The sequence below is a fragment of the Poecilia latipinna genome, unplaced genomic scaffold, assembly GCF_001443285.1.
Source record: "Poecilia latipinna isolate Pla-1442-1.1 unplaced genomic scaffold, P_latipinna-1.0 Scaffold2062, whole genome shotgun sequence".
NCBI lineage: Eukaryota > Metazoa > Chordata > Actinopteri > Cyprinodontiformes > Poeciliidae > Poecilia > Poecilia latipinna.
Genome location: NW_015114678.1, coordinates 1 through 23877, shown reverse-complemented (window position 1 = coordinate 23877; position 23877 = coordinate 1). Strand labels below are relative to the sequence as shown.

The 23877-nt window shown below is 39.7% G+C and overlaps 1 protein-coding gene across 3 annotated transcripts in view; it reads left to right on the top strand.

The window, feature by feature from the left end:
• The window catches only part of LOC106936012 (pleckstrin homology domain-containing family G member 5-like), a 56840-nt gene extending 33174 nt beyond the window's left edge, over positions 1-23666 (top strand). For 2 of the 3 annotated variants that reach the window (XM_015016781.1, XM_015016780.1), the window contains exons 3-8: positions 20070-20211; positions 22172-22271; positions 22474-22534; positions 22736-22827; positions 22913-23049; positions 23392-23666. In XM_015016781.1, coding sequence (XP_014872267.1) covers positions 20070-20211; positions 22172-22271; positions 22474-22534; positions 22736-22827; positions 22913-23049; positions 23392-23651 — 792 coding nt within the window. In that variant the 3' untranslated portion in view covers positions 23652-23666. Of the gene's footprint in view, positions 1-4218; positions 4471-20069; positions 20212-22171; positions 22272-22473; positions 22535-22735; positions 22828-22912; positions 23050-23391 lie in introns of those variants that run through there. The other variant, XM_015016782.1, reaches the window with a different exon arrangement.
• The last annotated feature ends 211 nt before the right edge of the window (positions 23667-23877 follow it).

The following is a 23877-nucleotide window of genomic DNA, read 5'->3' as shown; positions in this document are numbered from 1 at the left end:
ATTAATTCTGGCGGTGGGGGGTGGTAGGGCAGACGGGGATTCAACAGGCTGCGTTGGTGGTTTTTGAGCATTGACAACCCCCCGTTCTTCAGTCCTGTCCCTCAGGGGTCTGAATAGTTTTTCTTTAGCTAGCTAATTGTGGAGGATTTAAAGATGGCTCATCTTGGATTAACCTGAATGACTAAAGAACAGAGTTGTAGTCTGAGGGTTAATATAAAAACCCACAAACCGTAACACCACTTGACTATTTTTAGACCATGAATACGCCTGAAAAATCCCAGCAGAGTCCAAAGCGGTGACTCTACAAAAACTGTCAGTACAACACGTAAACTGTTTATGGATGATGACATCACTAGATGGGTTCTTGTGGGTCTCTTATAATCAGATTAATACTCTAATTAAAAAAAAAAAAAAAGATCAAGCCAAAAATGTCTAATCAGAGTGATCTGGTCTGGCACAGTCTGAAGGGATTTTAATCAGATTTGGAGAGGTGGTGTAAATCTTTTGGTATTCTAGTCATTTTTCTGCTGTTGTAATAAAAATACTTCTCTGTCATTTTGATCCATGTTGATGTAATCTTAAGCTGTGAGTCTTTAGGAACTTTTTTTGTGTGGATACATTCTCTAGATGTTCATGCATCTCTGGTGAAGCTGGCCATATCATGCAAAGATGTGAGTTTTTACTGACAATGACTTCACAGAGCTAAAGTTGGTGGGATATCTAAAGAACTAAAGTTATTTAGAACTTGGCCTTAAAGTCTAGACTCAGGAAGTTGACGTGGCTTTTTATATGTCAATTTGTTATGATGCCATCTCTAAATTTAAGATGTTTGTGTCAACTTTCCATTACATCCTGGTCGTTTCAGAAATGTCACTGAAGTGATTCGTTCAGTTTGTGCATGTGTTGTGCAAAAGACAAAAAGTACTAACAATAAGTACCTAACTTTAATCTCACTTTCAAAATTTGCAGTAAAACATTTACAAGTCAGCAATGTCGAGAGGTCATTGCTGACTTCGAAGTAGGAAATCGAGTTTCTGTAGATGACCCAGACAGTGAGGTGAGCCCAAGACTTCTGTGTAACTCGTTAGTAATGATGCTTATCCACAAGTCCATGTTCAGTCTCCATGGTGACCAAATAACCTATTGGTGGAGGCACTCTGCTCTTCATCGTTTCCCCACAGGTTGAGGTTACTTTGCAGTAGACAAAAAGGATCATATCTGTGTAAAATACAATTATAATTCCTTCTCGCTTGTCTTGACTTTGAAATTAAAATTCACAAACTCTGACGTGGCAACATCACCGCATTTCATTGCATGAAGATTTTATCAGTATAGCCCCCTTTATTTTATGAAAGATTCAGCTGGCAGGATTTAGTGTAAACAAATAAAAGTTGATTTTCTTTAAATTAAGCATCTCTGGTCCATAAAACGTACATTTTCTGTTTCAGCTGCTGTCGTCTTGCTAGGCTATATTGAAAGCAGTCTTGGTTTTCACATTAAATCTAGGTTTCACAACTTTTAAGTGGTCTGCTTTGTAGCTAAATACTGTGGTTTTGTGACGTTTGTTAAAATTAGAAGAACTCTAATTGGTTTCTTTAGATGCAACTTTATTGTGAGCCATCAGCTAAGAAGCAATCTGTTTGGATGAGCTCTCAGTTTACCACATATTGCTGTAAGCTGGTAGTCGGCTCATTTAAGCTCAGGGTGTTGCTTGAGTTGGAGCTTAAAAAGTCTGCAGTTACAACTGTGACCTTCTTGTCTGGTCAAAGCGGGGCGAGGGGGGAAATGTGATCGTCTATTGTCTGGGTAGAAACAGAACTTGATGTTGCACAAAACCCCTTTCGTTTCCTCACTGTTGGACGCGTCTAACTTGCACTTTTCAATATGCTACCATAAATGGGAAGATGGGAAATGGTGCGACAAAGGTTTAACTACCAAGATGAATAAACAAACTTGCAATTTACAGATGGAAAGTAATAGCAGGAAGGAAATAAATGGCAATGTGTTTGTTCTAAATAGCTGAATTGACCCAAAGCTGCATGTTTTTTTTTTTTTTTTTGTTGATCTGTTTTTCTATTTAGTGCCACTTCCTTACCCTCACTCCCTCAACATAGTGTTGACTATGCTCAGTATTTAACTGAGGGGATTCATTTTTGAGTTGAGAGATCTGATATTTTTTGTGTTTTTGCTTGAAAATCTTAATTCTAGTGAAAGAATCATATAGATTCACATCAAATCAATCTCAATACAATTAATGACTTTTTGGATGATCCCTTCAAAAACTAATACATAAAAAAATAGACAATTTTAGTTTTGCAGTGCAAGACACTATTTAACCCTCTGATGCGTAAGTGACTGACTATACAGTCTTCTGTGACTGGGTCCTTTTTGACCCGGGTTACAATCAATGTGTTTTTCTGCTACTTTTGTCATTTTGATTGTGTGATTCATCCATCCATCTTCCGTTTATCTGGGGCCGGGTCACGGGGCCAGCAGCCTAAGTAAGGAGGCTCAGAGTTCGCTCTCCCCAGCCACTTGTTCCAGCTCCTCTGGGGGAACCCATGGCGTTCCTAGACCAGCTGAGAAACATCGTCAGCGTGTCCTGGGTCTTCCCCAGGCCTCCTCCTGGTGGGACGTGCCCGGAGCACCTCACCAGAGAGGCGTCCAGGAGGCATCCTGACCAGATGCCGAGTCACCTCAACTGGCTCCTCTCGACATGAAGGAGCAGCAGCTCTACTCTGAGTCCCTCCTGGATATCTGACCTTCTCACCCTATCTCTAAGGGAGAGCCCAGACACCTTACAGAAAAAACAAATTTTGGCCACTTGCATCCGTGACCTCGTTCTTTCGGACATGACCCAAAGCTCATGACCATAGACGAGGATTGGATCTTAGATCAACCGGTAAATCAAGAGCTTCGCTTTTTGGCTCAGCTCTCTCTTCACCACGACAGACCGGTACAGCACCGCTTCACTGCCGACGCTGCACCGATCCGCCTGTCGATCCCTTCTCCATTTTTCCCTCATTGGTGAACAAGATCCTGAGATACTTGAACTCCTGTGATACTTCAACTTGGTGCAGGACATCCTCCCCAACCCGGAGAAGGCACTCTATACTTTTCTGGCTCATTTATTTATACATTTATTTCTATACCTATGAATTTTTATTTTATTTGAGATGATAAAAGAACATTGATCAACAGGTTTTGTATGTCATTCAACACACTCTCTCTCTTGGTTTTCTCATCCAGGGTGTCAGACACACACACACACACACACAAATACACATGCACAATAAAGCATAGGTGGTAATGTTGGATAATTAGTGTTGGCTAACTTTGAAGAAGGCTAATATGTTGATTCGTGACAATAACGCTGTCACAGCACTGATGATCGACACACAAATACATTTGAGAGATAAAAAATAAAGATAATACTTATATGTAAGAGTTCTTGCTGTGTAAAATAATATTTTTCAGGGATGAAACTTAGGTCTCAGTGCATTTGGTGCACAAAAAAATGTTTTTCTGATAGTCACAGTTGGTAAGAAACAAAGATTCCCATTAAATTTTATAGGAAATGAATGTGGGTCATTTTGGACGCACTCATGGAAGAATGGGATAGTAACATAAAATATGCTATTTCTTAAAATGCATAAAAGGTAAATTAAAAATTTGAATTGCATGATATCGGCAACATGTTTATTGAGGAATACCTGGAATATGAAGTGATGAAAACTTTTCATTACAAAGATATTGCAAAAAGATGACCTCACTGGGTTAAAAAGGACCCAGTTACCATCAGAGGGTTAAGATCTGGTTCAGACTGAACAGAAGGCGCTATAAATGTAGTTTCATTATTCTGTGAAAGGCAACGTTGACGGATTTATGCCATTACCGTTTCCCCAGTCAGTAATGGTTCATCCGACCTTACCTCCCAGCAGGGTTAAAGTTCAAATGAAGCACTGAATCGGTCACAGGCTGAACTCAGACTTGCAGAGGAAGCCATTTCTCGTTTGCCCAGTAAAACAGAGTTGCAGCTTGATTAAGCTGTTTAGAAGTTGGTGGACAACCTCAAACATTCTTCAGGAGGAGGGAAGGAAAGAAAAAAGGATCCGTTTCTGTTGCGCATTGCATGAGTCAGCCGCACTGTGTGTGAGCCTGTGGGGCTTGAGCACGGAGGCGGGGTCCATTATTTCTGTTCGCTTCTGAGTGTACCTCATCAGTAGATCACTGTGGTAAACACAGTGAACGTCTTTCTATCCAACAGTCTGCCTCGTTGACTGCCTCTGGTGTTCTCACTCAAGCTCAGGATTACTTAAAGCTGAGATTCAGAAATTAAAGAGTAAGTTTGATTCAGCCTGGGACTAAGAAAGCTTCACCACCTGCTGCCTGTTTGACCCTGGAAACATTGATTGGTTCTTTGCCCTGAAAGTCAGAGAGGTCTCCATTCCTGGGACGCTATTTTCTATGGTAAGTAATAGAACTAAATTACTATATGTTGACGTTTTATCTTTATCCGAGGCTCTATATTACGCTACCAACTTGACTTAATCAGTTATATTTGTAACGTACTCAATTTGTCCAAAACTCATTGTGGTGAAACACTGAACATTTGGGGAATCTGTAAATGTCCAGCTTTTTTTTCCCTTCTCAGAATTAATGACAACTCTGATTTATTTAGGTGAATAATTCATTATCGTAGTATACAGCCTCTCACAGATTGTTATGGTTTCCAGTCTGGCTGTCTGAGACTCTAAAGGGAACACGCATCTACAACTGTGCAGACCGGCACTTTTACACTTTTTTTTCCTTCCCTCTTTTCTGCGTCTGGATATTTCACATCTGCTTCTTATATCAACAGACCAGTGTGGCACCCGCCACCGCTTCTTCTCTCTCCCTCTCTCTTTCTCCCTTTCCATATTCTTTGGAGCAAATTGGAAGTAGGTTTCCAAATAATCAATTTCCAGCTAACACTGGGAACAGCGCAAGTACAAATCGACTTCAGTTGTAAGGTCTAATTTGACTTGGAATACACACTTATGTTCCTTTCACTTCCTCCTTTTTTGGCCTTTTTCCTGCCTATCCCTCCTTCTTCTGCCCTGAAGCTATGGATAGGAAGGCAGGTTGCGTCACAGTCCAGCCAGACAGCGTTGCCTCAAACAGCCATTGAAACACTTGACATTGTAGAAGTAGAGGGAGCGAAAGAAAAAAGCAGATATTTGCGAGTGCTTTCTTGCATAGTTATTAATTACCTTTAAATGACCCAGATTTTCATTTAGATTTATGGGAATTTCCTGCTTTCTTGGCGATATTGTGACTGAGTCCTAGGTAGGCGCCATATAAGTATTAGGCCGCGTTTCAGCATTTTTCTAAAAAGCAATTTGAACATTCAAGTCCATCACATTGACTTTCTTCCAAACTTGTTCAATCTGTGACGACACAGTTTTGTTTTTGGCTTAGACTTCACTGGAAAAGGAGGCGAGGTTCTTCTTTTTTTTTTTTCGCATTGTAAAATGAATTGTGAAAGATGCTGGGGAGGCAATATTTTTCTTTGGCAAACTTTACTGCATGTTGAAACATACCTTTCTTATTGGAATGCATAGTTGCATTATATAAAAGACTCACCCGACTCGTGCTCTTCACTACAGGTTGAGTGTACTTTTCTGTGATAAGAGGAAAAAGTATGAAAGGTTAATGGGGATGGAGACGAAGCTTGACGCTTTGCAACACACTGGGGAAAATAGGAAATAGAGATTTGCCATGCTTTGCTGCCTCTGGCGTACCTTGGAAACTGGTAAGGCCATATGTCAAAATGTGTCTTTAAAGTTGGCTTCAGTGGAGCAGTCACCTAAACCTTATCAGATTTTGAGGTAGGTAAAGTTTATTATTTAACATTAGGCAAAACTGTTAGTGTTTTGCAGCTTCTTTTAGGCTTTCCGTGTGTTTAATTCCGTGGATCAACCTTAATCAGCTTCTGTCCCCTTACATGATGCTCCCACCACCGTGTCTCATTATGGTGATGGTCTGTTTTGTGAAATTTCAGCCCTGAATTCAGTTCTTAGTCATTTGTAAACACAAAGCTTTTAATTAATAATTTACTAAAAAAAGAAGCCAAGTCTGCTTGTAAATGTATTTTTTCTTTGCTTCAAGCTATGTGACAAAGCTTTATGTATAATTATGATGGTTTAAGCATGATTGGAAAATCAAAATTTCACATACTCCTAAAAATGTCAGAATGCAAATTCACAATGGATTTCAAATTACTAGATGATGAAACTAGTTGATGATCTGAAGTGAATGTTTTTGGCATTCTCTTCAGTGATGTGAAAATCTGTTGAAGTTTATTCTAGCCATATAGCTACTCAGTTTTTTTCAATTTGTTTGTACCATTCCAGTAATTTATACTTAAAAAAAAGCCAAAATAGTTGCCAAGAGGACAATTTTTAAAATTGGTGTTCAGAAAAGTCATTGCAACATATGACAAACATTTATTTTTAGTATCATTCATCATAAATGCTTACAGAAAGTTAGAAAGTTATAGGTAACTTTTGTGGGCTATTGGTTGCACTTGATTTTATTTTAGTGTATCAGAATAAAGGTGTAGAACATAAATACATACAACACTCTTCAGATTTTTATTTGGAAATCTTTGAAGCAATTTATCACCATTTTGTACATTGTATATATTGAATTTTGAGTACATATATGGTTGCTTGTGGCTTTAATGTGACAAATGTGCAAAAGTTGAACTTTTGCTTACACAATAACTTTAAGAATGTTCTAGTAGTAAATTGACCCTCTTCTTCAAAATGCTTGTATGTAATCTGGGAAATAACTTCCCTCTTCAAATGTGTGTCACTGAGCAGAGGAGGATGATGTTATGAAATATTGTTTACAGTTACTGTAATCTGTCTGGTGTCCAAATCCTATAAAACAACGAGTGAGTCAGGCAGTCTGATCTGGACACTGAGTGAGTCAGAAACATTTGCCTGGGTCTGTCAGACACTTGTGGAGTTTATTTGGCTCTGTGAACGTTTTATTTGTTGCCTGTTGTTTCCAGAAACGCGTTCTAAAAATCCCCAAAAGGTCAGTTGGTTACGCAAACTTTGCCGAAGGGAGAACTCTAAACCCATAATCGACCTTCGCTGTAAACATCCAGCAGAGTTTACATACAGACTTCCTGCCGTAACCTGGATCTGTTGTAGCTTCCTTATCTGTGGACGCAGTTGGTGTTTCTCCAGCAGATTGTGACCATTATGGCTTTTGGTTTTATCTCAAGTGGCTTTGATAAACGGATTAAACTGCTGATTGACCGTTCCATAAACCTCATACCTGAACAGCGGTTGTCTAACATCAACTTGGCAACCGTTTCTAGGATCAACAATATCTTATGAAGATGTGATAAAAGCAGTTCTCTAAACGACAAATGCCAGAGGCTGATAAGATCTGTTTTTTATCTTTTTTAGTGATAGCTGCAAATGTCATCCTGCGCGGTTGGAAATAATGCACATTGTGGAGAAGTATTAGGTTTTGGGTTTAAAACTGATTAAACATCAATTAACCAGTTTTTTTTTTTTTTTTTTGTCTTAATGCTTATGATCTTAGGAAAATCATCTCCACCACCGCTGCTTATTGGTTTTTGCTTTGCAATACATAAGGAAGAGGCCTTATTTATTGCAATTTGAATAACATTGTTTGAAAACCAATACAGCACTCCCACTTAATCTCATTCGAGGACAAAATTGTGTACAACTTATTTTTTTTATTGTAGTTATCTCACTCTAAACAAATAATAAATATTCAATGTTTCATGCACCCAATTCCAGATTTTCCATGGAATGTAACTCGGAAAAGTTTTGCACCCAAAAGTTTTCGGAAAAGTTGCCTATTCACGAATTTCTTTGTATAGCATGTAAAATAATTGAAAAATAGCTGAGGAGCCAACATACCTAGGCACAGTGATACTTGACACACTTAATGGCTGGCCTTTGCAAACCAACCAATCCAGATGCACCATTTATTTTATTTTCTTACTGGCTGTACCCCCAAAAGTGAGATTAAGGCCTGTTTCCATTGTGCTTAATAACATGTATTAAGGTATATTTTGTGCTTGAACTATTAAAATAGATTTATAGACATTTTTAGTGGGGACTCAAATATTTACAGTTGTGCTCCATAACTTTCATAAATATAGGGAGTCCACTATAAAATGCAAGTGAAACAGTTTTATGATATTTGACTATATAGTTGCTTGGGGTGTTTGATTACGGAGACGTATTTCCCTTGAAACAAAATTTTCAAGTGAATGAATCATTCAGGTTTGGAAGACTGCTGTTTTAACAAGCCTGGAAATGGTTTCACGAAAATTGCTGCACATCTGGTCCATAGCAAGGCTTAAAATGCTTAAAACGGCTGCAACCGTGAGTCAAGACTGAGCAAAGACCTAATTCATCTTACCGTCTCATAAGATTAGGAGGATGGGAAGAAACCTGAAACAATCTCTACTTTACAACTGCATCAGATGTGTCGGTGTGAGACTATTCCACTGCATTAAGGATCAATTTAACATGTGAATTTATTTTCATGTTCCCTAGAAAGTACTATGATTTTTTTTTTAAAGCAGTTTCATCAAAACGCAGTTGACTCAACCCAAGCATGCGAAAAACTTATATTTTGCATATGAATAAGCATCCTTGAGGCAGTATAAAGCCATAAAATAAATGCAATGAAGTACTTCTCTAATATTACCCTTCAGTTCCGAGCCAGTGGCAAATGCGGATGCACACTCAGTCCACACCTGCCTTCTTCACTCTTCAGCTTTAACCCAGTCTGGTGCAGTTTGTATTTATATCGATAATGAATCTCCTTCTACTCCATTTCATGCTACGAAGCTCCGTCTGTCACATTTACAGATATTAATTTCCTCGAGGCTTCAATAAAAGTATTGCACAATCCAGCCTTGTTCAATTGACTCACTGAATGCTCAATTTTTACCAGATAAAAAGTCATTACTTGGCTTTGCTCCACACGAACGGAGCGAGCTTATCAAATTCCTGATCTTTAAATCCAGGCACTCCAGAGTTTACGGGTCACCTGGAATGACTTTCTCAATTAGTCAGTGACTCAGCCAAGCTGCACTGCAAGTTTTGTTGAATTAATACTTGAAAATAAGAGTCATCCTCCATTTGGGATTGATGCTGGTCATTTCACCTCTTGGCTGTTTTACACTTTTGTAGTTTTGGTCCTAATTTCCCAAATCTATGAAACATGGCTCCACATGATTCACCTGGTTGTAAAGTTTTCTTTTGGGCGTATGTAAGATTCGATGATACATGAAAGAAATTGTAGCTTGAGAAGTGAAACTACTTGGACTCGATTCTTCTCGACATACTATTGGCTAGTACTAACCAATCATGGATCGACATTCATTTCCTTGGCTCTGATTGGCTGTATCCTCAAGTTGGAGATAACTGTGGATGTTGTCATCATTTCTGGGGGTCCACTTTCTGATTAATTGTATAAATTATATCTACCTAAAAGAGGTTACAAATGGTTATTTTTTTCTTTTTACAGGCCATAATCGGTCTGAAGAGGCAGAAAGCCCAAACATGAATTGGAGCCAAAATAAGTAGAAGCATTGTGTTAAACAAATTCACAGGACAAAGATATATAAATCAATAAAACCATTTATCTCCAGAATTTGTGAATATTTGAATTAAAGAAAAAAAAATAAGAGTACATTGACATACTTTTACAAAAGGCACAGATTGACCCAGAGTCACTGAAGACCACCGTTTCTATTTGATGTTTGCTTTCAAGTGATTATTCTCAGGAAATTTTTGCCACTTTCTTTTTACAGTTGTGCCCAACATATGTCTCAGAAATGCGCGCACACACACACACACACACACACACACACACACACACACACCTTTTCCAGGAGGTATGAACCACAACAAGTGCCTCTGTTTGAGTGAAGCCATATGTACTGTACTGTAGAGCAGAGGGGGCGAGTCTGTTAATCTAGAACAGACCTACAGACGGGAAGGCAGTGCAGTTGCATAAGGTCCGCAGTAAAATCCAGGGCCTGGCTCTCTTCCTCCTGCATCCCCGCTCAGCCAGAGGACACATGGCAGGAGAAGAAAGCAGGCGAGTGGGCTCTTCAACAGATGCATTGTTTATTTATTGAAAAAATAAATCAGACATGGACAAGGCGTGTCCCCTCTCTTTAATCTCCTGCAGTCTTCCTCTGCACTGTTTTCAATCCCACCTACCAGGCAACAGCTAATGGCAGCTCTTTGTAAAGTTTAGGAAAGTGGGCTCTGTCCAGCATACATGGGGGAGGCGCCATGGGGGTCGTGTGCTCTTCTCCCAAGAGGACAATGAAAAGTAGTTCGTTGGAAAAAGGCAGCATAAGAGTCCTTCTCCAGACTCCCCTTACAAGCATTTCCCTCCCTTCTTTTTTTCCTCTGGCAATCCATCACGTTTAATACGGAAGCTGATGTTGTATATTTAGTTAGCAATTAAGAGCCTGAAGGAAAAGCTGCATTTTGGACTGTGGATTTTAAGGATGGACAACATGCCTCTGCTGGGAAAAGTGTGGACTCATCCACCAATATTAGTTGTTTAGAGATGCTGTTTTCTAAAATCATTTGACTGATCTCTGGCAGGTGAATCAGGAATTTGATTAGTTGCTGGAATCTTCTTTACAGAAACCATCTGGAAAGAGGCAAACACCTTCAAAGAAATACCAAATAGGTCATTGGATGAAGTATCTATCAAAAGCTCAAGCAGACTTATGAACTGCTACTTCACCTTAAACCTCAGCGACTATACGGTTAATAAAACTTTTACTCCAGATGGTCAAAATCAATTTGACCAATATTAAAAAAAAAGAAAAAAAAAAGCTAATTCTACTTTTTCAATTAAGGGATTTCAGCAAAACAATTTTTTTTTCTCCAGATTTTATTAAGTATGATGGACATTTTGGAAAACATATTTTTTTTCATACAATTTCTTTTTAATGATCTTTTAAAACACCTTGAACTCAGCTCAACTTTTTGACTTGGTGCTGCAGGGTAGAATTGTTCAGCAAAAAACTTTGTGAAAACAAAGCCCATATGTGAGGATGAGATAATGATGTGAGCCGATTGCTGTTTATTTTTTCAGTTCTAACACCTGCAAATCTTCATTGGTTGGTGTTTGCAAGTTGTCTGCACAAAGGATCTGACCCAAAAAACCATCCAGACCACAGAAAAGCTGCTCGGTGCCGTCGCCAGATGCATCAGCTGGGCAAAAATTGAAATCTCAAACGAGTCAGACTTTACTAAAAAGCATTATTATGCGAGTTTGAGTAATAAATGCACAGACTGACAAAAAGTGAAGAAACCACAAGATATGTGGTACATGCAGTATAAAGATTGGTTTTTAAGTGATTTAATTTGCAACAAGCAGAAAGCATAAATTTAGGCATCAGAAGAGAACTCGGCACTTGACTGAGACCTGGTCTGGCTATTTCAAATATGTATATTTTCCTTCTTTTTGAAGTTTACTGGTAACGGAGTGAGAAAGTGAACCAGACACAGGAAAAATATAAAAATGACTCTGGCGTTGTCATATTTTCTTCTTTAAAAACACTACAGTGTCATGCACAAAGTGGACAATGTGTTTTTAAAACTTTATTTTTCTTCACCAAATCGGCTTGCATGTGGGGAGGAGTTGCAGCAAAGGTTCTCAATTTTGTAAAATCTCTTTGTTGCATGCATCCTGGTGTTCATTTCATGCCATTACCTAGTAGGTTTGGCATAGAGGTATCATAGCAGCACTAAGTACGTGAGGAACCAGGATAAAGTGTGTCTTGCCACACTGTGTTGCAATGAGCCCACCATCTCCGTTTGGATGGTATTATGGCTCTATAATCCTTAGTGCAACGCACACAAATTCACGTACACATTAGTTTAAAATGCAGATGCATGCCATGGTTTTTATTCATCTGGGTTTTATTTAATTGAAAAAAAGCATAATTTTCCTTCCACTTGAACTTACTCTTTGTTGGTATATCACATAAAATCCTATGAAATATGTGGTTTTAATGTGATAAAATGTTGAACCTCTAAATTGGCTATAATTTTTTCATCCAGGTTCTGCACACCGCACCCTTAATGGTACGATATTTCATTTTAAGTATGGGTTTCACATCAAAATAACCTACTTACCTGAAAGTGCAGCGTGTGAAACGAGGTTTAAGCAACATTTCTTAACTCGTTATTGCATGACGCATCTGATTATATTTGTGAGGCATTAAATGTGTAACGTTGCATTTAGCTCAAGTCCATCTGGTTTTAATGGTACAGTGATGTTAGAAAACTTTGACTAGATTTATGGAAGAAAAGATTAGGCAAGTGCTGAGACTTATTTTCATTCATACTTTGCTTTTTGACATTGGATAATTGAAGTTTCGGCTTTCGAAGATTTAAAAGAAAGCACGAGGTATGATGGTTAATGACGCACATCCATCTGGAGGGTTCTCTGTTCTCCATGAGAATTCAAAATGCTTAGTGTTATTCATGTTCTCTGAATTGTATTTGAGTGACCTAGGTTTAGACAAAGGTCACTGCATCAGTGTATTTGACCATGAAAAGGAGACAGCAGTTGTCTCCTGTAGACTATGAACCGCTGATGAGGTGGCGGTGCGTCTGAGTTTAGGCTTTTCTGATTAGTTTGACTTTCAGTCTGCGTGAGCTGGTCTGACCAAAGTCTGTCTGGATGTTGCACCGACTTACCCGCAAGTCACTGTTTAAACAAGACCGTGCATGACTCTTGCTGCTCTAACGCTAACCAATCGTTTGCGGGTGTGTGGGTGTGTGTTTTATTGGAATTCATTGGAGTGTTTTCTAACCTTGTTTGCATGAACTGAGTAGGGGGGGGTAAAAAGACCGCAAGCTTGTAATAAGGAAAAAATGACAGAGGAGCCCATTCCATCAGCTCTTCATGTCTAATGAGCTGAGAAGTTCACACTGTGATAACTAGCAACGACCGTCACATAGGTGATGATTTGCATGTTGGGACAGGAACTGGAATCATCTTTTTTTTGTGTTGATGAGCAACATTAATGTTGGCCCATGCAATTAAACACACTGCCTGGATTGTGCCTGCAGTGAGAGCTTTCAGAGATTAGACCCCATGTTTATGTGTCTATGTGGACGTGAGCTTGGAGATGGTTGCTTAAAACAATGACAGAGATATGACTTTGTTCTGTGGGTGTGGGCAGCATGTGTGTGTTTTGAAGCAGAGGTGTAATGCATGGCAGGTCATGTTTCCACAGATAAGGTTTTTTTTTTTTTAGTTAACCCTTTGCTCCATGTTTTCTGCCTGATTCTGTTACTCTCTCACCTCCAGCCTGAATCAGCAGTGCTGACAAGAGAGGAGAGGTGATTTTAATCAACAATGACTAAACATTGTTTGTTAAAAAAGACCATAACTGAAATGTTTACTAAATACTTTAAGCTTTCTGTACTCCATATAATTTCCAACAGTCAGGCTATGTGGGATGTAGTTAAGCACATGTTTACCCAATCAAATCTTATGCTTAAGTTTTGACCTACTTAAAGTAAAGCCTTTTTTTAAGAACACATGAATATACAGCTTTAATTCACTTTTGGATATAATATCAGTCTAGTGGAGCTTAGTCATAGTGATAAAATTAGAATATATTAAAATTATCACATCTAAAATATCTATAAATGTATAACTATTTCACTGTCTGTTTTGTTTGTTATAGTCTAGAAACTTTGTTTCTCATCTGCCCTTGAATTTAGATTGCTGTATGATGTATTGGCTTTTGGTATCTTTAACTTACCAAACGTTAAACAGGTTTGCTGTCAAACAGGTTCTGTGTAGGTGTGCAGATCTGATAGAAATCAGATCGGGGTGCACGATCAAGATGGTATAGTTAATCACACTTTATTCATGATTTACCAAGGTGGATATTTATATTTGTACATGGGGCCAGAGTGGTTCAAAAAGCTTTTTCCATTCATAAATGAGTCATTTGTAAATATTTTAACATCAATTTATGGACAACTGTGTAAGGATTAATAACTTTAAAAGTTAATCATTGTTGATAGCAGCACTTCCCTTAAAAAGTAATACAGAAAAAAAAAACTGTGCTCAAAGTCCAAATGTGAATAAACCTGAATGTAGATTTTTTGATTATCTACCAGGGAACATCACTCTTCTTTTATTAGATCTAGACAGTGTTATCTGTTTCCCACAGAATTTACTAAAAAAAGAAGGGAAAGAAAAAAAATGGCTGAGAAAGCAATTTCTCAATAAGCTTGTCATCAAGCTCGTCAAGCTAATTTCAGAAATAGAACCTCATGACTTGATGCGTTGCTGGAAACAAATTGTAGATTTCTAAAAATATTTACTAATAAATGTAGCTTTTATCAAGTTATGGTTTTGTTGCACTTTAGATCACCCCTTAAGAATAAGTGACAGCTTGAAGTGTAATAAGGCAGTAATGGAAGTGAAAGGTCTGCAGCCATCAAGGAGGCGTCTTAGTCCTTAAATACAATAACTCATTCTTGAGATACTTTAGTAGTTGTTGAATTTTGGATCTAAATGGCAAAATGTTGTTTTTTTTTTGTTTTTTTTGCACAGACTTACAGATGTTGCATGAATAAATGACTGAAGTGCACACAGGTAGTGTTGCCCCTTACAGTGCTGTAAATACTTTAGTACAGGTGTCTGGGTAGCAGGTGTGTGATGCGACTCTGTCCAGGGTCGCATCTCACAAGCGAAGGTAATAAACCCACTCTGAAATGTATGTATGTGATTTGTATCCCAAACACATTTCCTAATGCTTATTTGTATCTTTATATGTCTAAGATAGGAAAATGTATATATCTATATAGTACTGGTAAATATCGATTGTTGTCAATAACAGAATATTGTTATAAACTAAAATTTTCACATCGGTGCATCTTATATTTAATTCTCTATTGTGCAAATATGTATTTATGCAGTGAACCTACTGGGTCTAGGGACAGCCGTGAATATGTAAAATCTGCAAATACTTGAGACCCCTCTAAAAATCCCCATAACTATCTATTTTAATCGTTGAAACATCAAATGCACCTTAATGCATTTTCTTTCGAATATTTTAAATGTACACCATGAAAACATCCGAGTAGGCAGATTTTCTGACTTTCTTCGTTGGTGTGGCCTGTCTTGACTGACTTGACCCCTCAAGACGTGTGAAAACATAAAAACCACCCAACTTCATGGCTTGGGTGGATTATAACTCTTCCAAAAGTCTGTAATGTTTTCTAAAGTGTTCATTAGACATTCTCTCTAATGACGAATTGAGTATTTTGCTTTATTTCAGCAAACTCTCCTGCTCTGGGGGAAGTGAGTCTTTTAAATCAGCCATAAAAGATGTCGGTGCACCCCAGATTTATGGACTTTTTGCAGGGAAAGAAATCGGAAGAAAGGAGTCAGTTATTTTTTCTTATCTCCGAGAAGATGCATTCCTTAAGAAATCAACCCCAGCGGGTCTCATACCTTCTTCTGTCATGATGCACACTCATTCTGTTGTGTGTGCTATTACATAAGTGCTAGGTGAACTCTGGCAGGACGTGCTGTTCCAGAGAAGCCTGAGTGAGCTCAGAGGAAGTTCAGTCAAACCACAAACAGAAAACTAGAGTGCTTTTTCTGGAAAAAAAAGGTCGGTAAGAGCATGACGGAGCACATTCTCTTTAAATCCCATCATCTCTTGACATTATGTCGGTGAAAGTTTAAATATATATGTAGCCCTTTTGTAGATCTGAAGACTTCCTGGCAACGAACTTAAAAGCTTGTGAGGAGGTGACAACCTGCACAAACTCTCCTCGGATTGTCCTCTTTAGCCAAAGATCTGATGGCTGTGAGGAAACTGCTGCCAAATTTCACTGCTTGACTGATTTTTAAACCATCAGTGGTCATGAATCTAAGTGATTCTTTGAATCTCAACTTGATCTAACCGCTGGTGTAAGCATCCATTAGTTTGCACCATAAAGAGACCAAACTCTGAGCAGAGCGCTTGGTGTGCTTAAGATTAGTTTTGATTGAGTAATAATTTTGATTCACCACAATAGACTCATCTCCTTTCAAACAGGTCAAGCTTTATCACATCCGCTGCTTCAGGGTGATGCAGCCTTTCTGTCTGTTCTCCTCTGTGTGTGTCTGTGTGTTAAATGGGCATGCCTGTAGGATGTGTTAAAACAGGGGTTCATAAGTCAGGTGCCACGTGGCGGTGGACGTGCTAAGCCAAGATGAGCGCTATGGTGGCACCACTTGTGTGTGTGTGTGTGTGTGTGTGTGTTCTCAGCTGTTTCGAGAGAGGATGTATGTGTGTGTCCACTAATCCAGGGAGATCCAAGAGCTGGCACGCAAAGGGATACACAGACTACACAATCGCATGACGTGTGTTTGTTTCATGCACACTCAGCCCCTCACCGTAACTCTGTAAAACCTCAACATCTTGACAAGTATTTATGGTCGAGTTTCTAGTGCACAATAAACTTAAAATGAGACAAAACTAACTCACAGGTAACTTTTTGACAAGATATAGGAGCTTGTTTTAAGTCAATAACTCATTAATATTGATAAAAAGTACCTGTTTCACTGGCAGATTTAACTTGTAAGAAGACATTTTGTCCACGTTGTAAGTGGAAGAAATTTCCCAGTGGAAGTAGTACCTTTGATCAGTATTCAAGAATTACTGACTAAAAACTTGTATTTTGCAAAAAAGTTACTTGTAAGTTAGTTTTGTCCCATTTCAAGTATACCAAGATATTTGCACTGGAGACTAGACAAAAGGTAGTTGGTATAATTTTGTGTTTTTGTGTCCATATTGGGATTCTATCTTTACCAATTTAGCCAGAATTCTTTATAGTAGATGTGAATCAGAGGCCTACAGTGAACAGTTGACAATCATTTGTACAAAAAGATGTGATATTAATTACATTTTTTTATTGAAAAGATTCAAATTGTATGATTTGTACATACTCCACAAATTACAGGATCAGCGAGGAAAGCCAGGTCTCCAGCTCATTCAAGGCGATCCCTGCAGGTCCTGTCCTGTTCACCTCAGCTGCTTGTTTCCAGAATCTTGTTCCTTTAGACATAATCGGTATGTCATGTTCCATGTAATTGTTTATCATCTCCTCCACCATCCTGACATCACATGCGAGTTAGAGATATCTGAACTTTTCTACTTGAGACAGAGACTCACTCCGTTTCCAGAGGGAGTGGTTGACATTTTTCTGGAAGAAAATCATGACCTCAGGGTTGAAGGAGTTGACCGTCAGCCCTGCCATGTCAGTACAAGAGTCTGAACCAATCTAGTTCATGATGTCTTGCTTTGGTAGTACCAAGAACCAGACCACTCTTAAGAATAAGCCAGCTGCCCCATACTCCTAAAACACCCCACCCACAAAATACCTCTAGAGATGTGGACACAAGCCTCCTCCTGATCTAGAAAACACATGTAGACCACTAAACAAAGTTCTCATAACCCCCTCAGTAGGCCAGGCTCACTATTGGGATAAAGGCCACTCTGCTCATAACTTTTTTTTTCCCATCATACAATTTTTCTAACCCTGGTTGCATAAAAGGTTTTTATACATGACCTGCATCCAATCGTCAAGCTCAGCTGTCTGATCTTTATAACAATCCTGGCTTTCATGGACCTTACCAGTGGTTTAATTCTTGGGAACTTTTTATTCTCTCCTTTTTTTAGAATTCCCAAAATAACATAACCCTTTCCAGGGATTTAAACCACGGATCTGCATATGCACAGTTTTAAAAGGATAGGAATGTTCAGTATTTGAAACACTAAAACCCAGCACTGACAGAAGAATCTTTCAGAGATTTTAGTAAGTCTTTTTCCTGCTTTGAACTCTTGAATTTGGCTAAAATCTTCTTTTTCCTCAGCTGCTTGAGTCATGGCAGGAATGCGAACCCCTCAGTGCGGTGCTATGGAGAGCTCACCTATCTGTGTACACTCTTTTTAGATTGCCGTTTGATTCGCTCACCTTTCTCTGCCCTTCTCGCTCTGTCTGATGGGGAAACTCACTAAAAGAATCGCGGTTTTGATGAAACATCAGGAGATGTTGTAACAGACGTCTACGTTTTGATCCTTGGGAGATGGTCTGACATCAGTGAGTCAGTGGCAGGAGAGACGCCCAAGTCATTTTTACCTGCAATTTGCTGCAGTAGTTTAGTAAAAAAAGTAATGAGCCGGACATAGTTGGTACTTAATATGTAGCATTTTCAGAACTGATGGAGACGATAGACAAAAATCTGGGAATGAATGAGTGAATACAAACTGCATGGTTTCATGTTGACCTCTCCTTAGTTTTACTCTGAGTCAGGGCTTCTTCTCAGAGTGTGATCTATTCTTGCTTTAAAGCTCGACAGTGGCTTGACCTGGGTGCAGCGACCTTGGGTGTAGGGGAGGAAGTGAGGAGTCTGTGCTGCAGGAAAAGACTCTGGCTCGTGCAACTCAGAGCGGGGCTTTAATCTCTGCTGCACCGCCAGAAGGCTTTGACAGTGTGCAGGCCCCAATTAGGTTGCTCGATTGAGCTAGAGGATTTGTACTTCTCTGGTCTTTTTTTGAGGGTGGATTCACACTAACTCCATTTGGCCTTGTTTGTAACGTCAGCTCGTTTGCCTAGAAAGTCCAGTTTGTTTGGGAGGTGTGAATGTGTAATCGAACATTGATGTGGACCAAAACAAAATGAACTCTGGTCCATCTAAAATGTGGATGCAAGTGAACCGTAGACTGCTCCAAAGCAGGAAGTAGACCATAGACCAGGGAATTCTGGGTAAATATAACCAGAACAAACCTGCTAGTTTGTGGAAGAAGTAAGTCTTTTACCAACGAAAAAAGAGAAATCCTGCAACCAGTAAAATCTGCCTCTTCATTTTTGATAAAATTCTGTGAAAAAGGAAGTTGCTCTCATGACTTCAGTGATTCTTGTGCAGTGTCACCACAGACAATAGGGCGGGGGATGGAAATAATTTTTAAAGGGTTATTTCATTTGACACAGTGCTGTGAAAACAAACCGCACCAACTGATAATGTTGCATCACAATCACAAATGTTGCAATTTTGGTTCCCAGTCAGAGTCTGCTGGACTATCAGGTGTGAAAACACCCTTAGACTGTCTTCAACTTGGACTCACCCAAACTTAACCTCATCTTTCATGAGGTCATTTTTTCTCCCCAATTGATCTGGTGATGCATTAAAAACTGCCAACAACCTGATGTGATGCTCACAGTCTTTCAATGAGGGCATATTTCTCTTGAGACTAGTGAATAATGCTTGTATGATTAGCATGTACCTCTTTTTGCTTTCATGAGGGCTACACTCCCTGTTTAAAGCTCCAAAATTTGCTGTTCACACACACACACACACACACACACACACACACACACACACACTACTCCTCCGAGCACAAGGAAACAATGTCAGGAAGTACATTAGCAGGACCTCCATTGTATTTCCCCATACGTCCCTTGCTTCCTGAGCCGGCTGTCGGTGCTGCCTCGCTGCAACACACTGAAGAGTCTACTAGTCCTGAAGGTGGTGGGGAAAGCTGGGGGGTGTGGTTTGATATGTCTGGAACAGAGACAGACGGATCCTTAATACTGCAGCTCTCAAGCTTCCTAATTTGGACCCACAGCATCTCCCAGTTGCTGACCTATTCTCAGATTTGTGGATTGAGTGTAGGGGGTACAGTTTTGGATTATGTCAGGGTAAGCAGATCCCAGACCAGCACATGAGGTGACTTTAGAGGGGCACAGATGGTGGGAGTCGCCAAACCTCAGGGCTGCCTGTGGCGGCCTCTGCGGTCTTTTAATTGTAGCAGAAACAATAGTGGAGCAGGGAGCTGTTTATTCTAAAAGTGTGTGACCATGATGGCATTTTCACTCCAGCCCAGCCCTTCTTTTTTTTATTTTTTATTTTATTTTGAACGTTTCTCTGTTTCGATGTAAAGACTTTGTGCATTGTTCTGTGTGCAGGTTTGCCACCACCCAGACTGCCAGGACCTGAACAGCAAAAGCCCCCTTCATCTGTGTGATTCATGTGACTCACGATGCCATCCAGAGAGCGCCGACAACATGCACTTTGACCGACACCCCCGATTCGACCTGCAACCTCAAGGTAGATGATTTCTTTATTTGGTACTCCATTCCCCGCCCCTTCTGCCTGGTAGGGGGATGAAGTCATCCCCCATTACCTCATGACAGGACCTTCACTGTGTAAATATCACGCATGCCAGGTCTTTATTGTTGTCTATATAAGGCAGGTGATGTCGATCATTTTCCCTTTTTGTGCCTAAGCACTCCGATCACTCACTTTAAAGACATTCTGATTGGCAAGAAGCAGCAAATGCAGTAAATGTTCAGGTGAAACCACAGAAACCTGACTTCAAACCTGACGCATGGCGCTGTTGGCTCACTCACACAAAGCTCTGATTGGTTGGTGACTTTCAAACCCTGACTAATCTTCAACAAAGACAACCCCAGTTTCCCATCTAAACCTCTGAGCAGCGGGGAGTGGGCTGTAATCTGAGGATCTGGGGCTTGTACAAACTAGCCACGGAGGGCGTTTCATTTTTTTTTTTTTTTTTTTTTTTCCCCCATCTCCAGGTGTTGACATATTTAGAACATTTCTGCTTTCATCTTATTGCCGTTTGGACAAAACTACTTCTAGTTCTGGGAATTTAAATTTGATGCGTCTAGTTTCGCAGTTTTTCCTCCAGATAAAAACACATTTCTTCCCCATTTTTTAAATCTGCCATCTTTCCCAAAATATTTCCCCAGAAATTATCGGGATGTTTCCACCCGGGGATGATCCCGATAAGACGTTCAAACCACCTCAACTTGCTCCTTTCATTGCGGAGAAGCAGTGGCTTTACTTTGAACTCTCCCCAAATAATTGTCATAATAATCCTTACTCTAATTTTAAGACCGAGTCCAGGATGTAAGCGGTCAATTAGCTCAGATTTCTACTCCTGGGAAGATTACAGGCAGTAATGTATTCTTTCTTATGAACAATGTTTTCTTTTTTCTATATGTCTGAAAGTGACCTTTTAACCTTCCCCAGATAGATTAGCAGCAACTATTGTTTCTCTAAGAACATTGCTGTTGTCTTTCCTTTTTGGCATTGTATTAAAACACACCTGTGTGCCCTGGAGCATCAAACAGACAGAATTCCTCCTTTTATAGAGATGATCACATTTCCTGATGAGTTAATAAAGATGCTCACCATGAGCTGCACGTCATTGCAACTTTCTCACTTAAATCCTGTACTATCTGATTAGGTTGCCACTGTGAATTTATTTCCTCTAAGTTCATATTTGTTGAATAAATGTTACAAAATGTTTTGAACTCATGAGGTTAGATTTAGTATGTTTAACCAATACAAAAATTAGGGCTGAAACAGCTTATTGGATTGATCAGGATGAATCGATTGATATTAACTACAGATATTTGCTCAAAGAACATACTCAGCAGTAATTAAGCCAAAACTGTACCAAAAATATATGTTTCATTCTACTAAGAACTCTTCAAGTGATGTAGTTTGAAACTATGCGCCATTTGCAAGCCAATTATTATTATTTTTTTCTTAAATAGTTAACAGATTAGCTCTACACTGTATTGATAAGTCAATCAGAAAGTCCTTCAGATGCATCCTTTGCTACAAATGGTCAAGCATGCACTAAATAAATACTTTGTTGGTGCAGTTTGGGCCATAAAATGCTTTTTCTCAATTTAAAACAGAATTGAATTAAAAGGCTTAAATTAAACATTTACAGAATGTGCCAATTTCTTTCATTTGTCATAATTGATTACAAAAAATAATTGTTGGTGTCAGCTCCAGCCTCCACATAAAATCTATCATAAAATGAGGCTGTATTGTTTGTATTAGGATCCATGCTCGTATTTTAAGTCACAGCAGGCTGTCTTTAGAACCACAGAGTGCTAATCTTAAGGGTTAACATGGTTTGTTTGTGTGTGTGTTTTAGTAATTTGTGTCAGCTCTGTGGACTGCAGCGTTTGAGGTAAAATGAGTTGTGATCCAACAGAGGGAGTGACTTCTGTGTTTTCTTAACCTCCAGCTTCCATCCTGGCTCGGAACGTGTCCACGCGCTCCTGCCCCCCACGCACCAGCCCCCCCCCCGATCTGGAGGAAGAGGATGAAGGGAGCAACGACCGCGGGTCGGTAACCTTCCTCCCGTGTCCTGCTAGTGTTTGTGCACTCCTCCTGCCTCTCATGCTCTTACAGGAGGATCATTTACGGCCATGAGAAGTGTGTCTTGTATTTTTAAGCGTCGTGCTGACTTTCAGCAGGCAGTTTCTTTTGTTTTGAAGAGCTGGCGCTTGATTTTTATAATGATTCATCTTTGCAACTGCTTTGCAGTGAGCGTAAAACGGTGGGGATGAAGTTGGGAAAGAAGAAGCCAAGGAGACGACACACTGATGTAAGTAACTCTCCTGTTTGTGTCTTTGTTTTAAACGGGGCAGCAGTTTTCTTTTAACGGGAGTTTAGAAAATATTCATTCTGGTTCCACACGACTGTCCTTCACCTGAGCGAGTCAGACGGCTCAAAAAGAAGGAGCCCCCCTGTGGATGAGCCGGGAACAAACACCACTGTGGCCTAACGGTCCATCTGCTCTCTGCAGGACCCCAGCAAAGAGTGTTTCAGCCTCAAGTTTGACCTCAACGTAGACATCAACACAGAGATTGTACCGGCTATGAAAAAGAAAACACTGAGGTTAGACGAGTCAGATGATGGCAGGAGCAAAATCAATTGTGTTAAAAGTGTTTTTTCAAAACGTCTTTGTGTCTTGTGTTGTCAGAGAGGTTTTAGGTCCAGTGTTTGAGAGGAATGGCATCGAGCTGTCGCGGGTCGACCTGTTCCTTGATCAGTCCAATACGCCGCTGTCCCTGCACTTCGAGGCCTATCGCTTAGGAGGACACTACCTCAAAGTTAAAGGTAAAAACTGTCAACCATACCTTTCATTAACAACCGATCTTCTGTCCAACTCACTGGACTTTTGTCCATTCACAGGTCATAACAAATAACTGACTAATCAAGGAAAGACGACAGTTCAACGTATAATTGCCATTTCTAAGAAAAAAAAATCTCTAGAGGACTTTTTACATTGATAAACATTCACTTATGTTTGAAACTTGCTTTGTGGAAAATGTTGCTACTATGCAATGTAGGATTTTCTGTCACAGAAACTATGGCAGATAGAGCTTCTTTTGGTACATACATGATATATTTTTAGTCTGCACAAATTGAGACAGCTTTTCCTCATTTTCGTCTGTGCAGCACGTCCCGGTGACGAGGGGAAGGTGGCGCAGGGTGTGAAGGACTTTCGGTCGCACAGCCTGCCCATCATGAAGCCCCCTGACGGCCAGAGCCCCTACATCCTCACCCCGAGAGAGAAGGTGGCACACGAGTCTCTGGGACGCCGTGAAAGCATTGATCTGCTGGTGAGTTCATGTTTTATTTCTTGCCATGCTGCAGCTCGCCACACCTCCTCCGGCTCCTTATTTTTAACTTTCCCAGCTCTCAAAAACACATTTTGAACACAAACAGACACTCCCACAGACTGTTTGGTTCTACCACACCTTTTCCCGATTTTCCATAGCTTCCCTTTTGTTCCTTCCGTCCCATAAAACCTCTTCCTTCCTCATCTTCATGGATGAGCATGGTGGATGTTTTTTTTTTTTTTTTTTTTTTTTTTTCTTTTTTTTTTTTTTTTTTCCCCCCCTTTTTGGTTTTGGGGCCCCGAAACCCCCACTGGGACTTTTA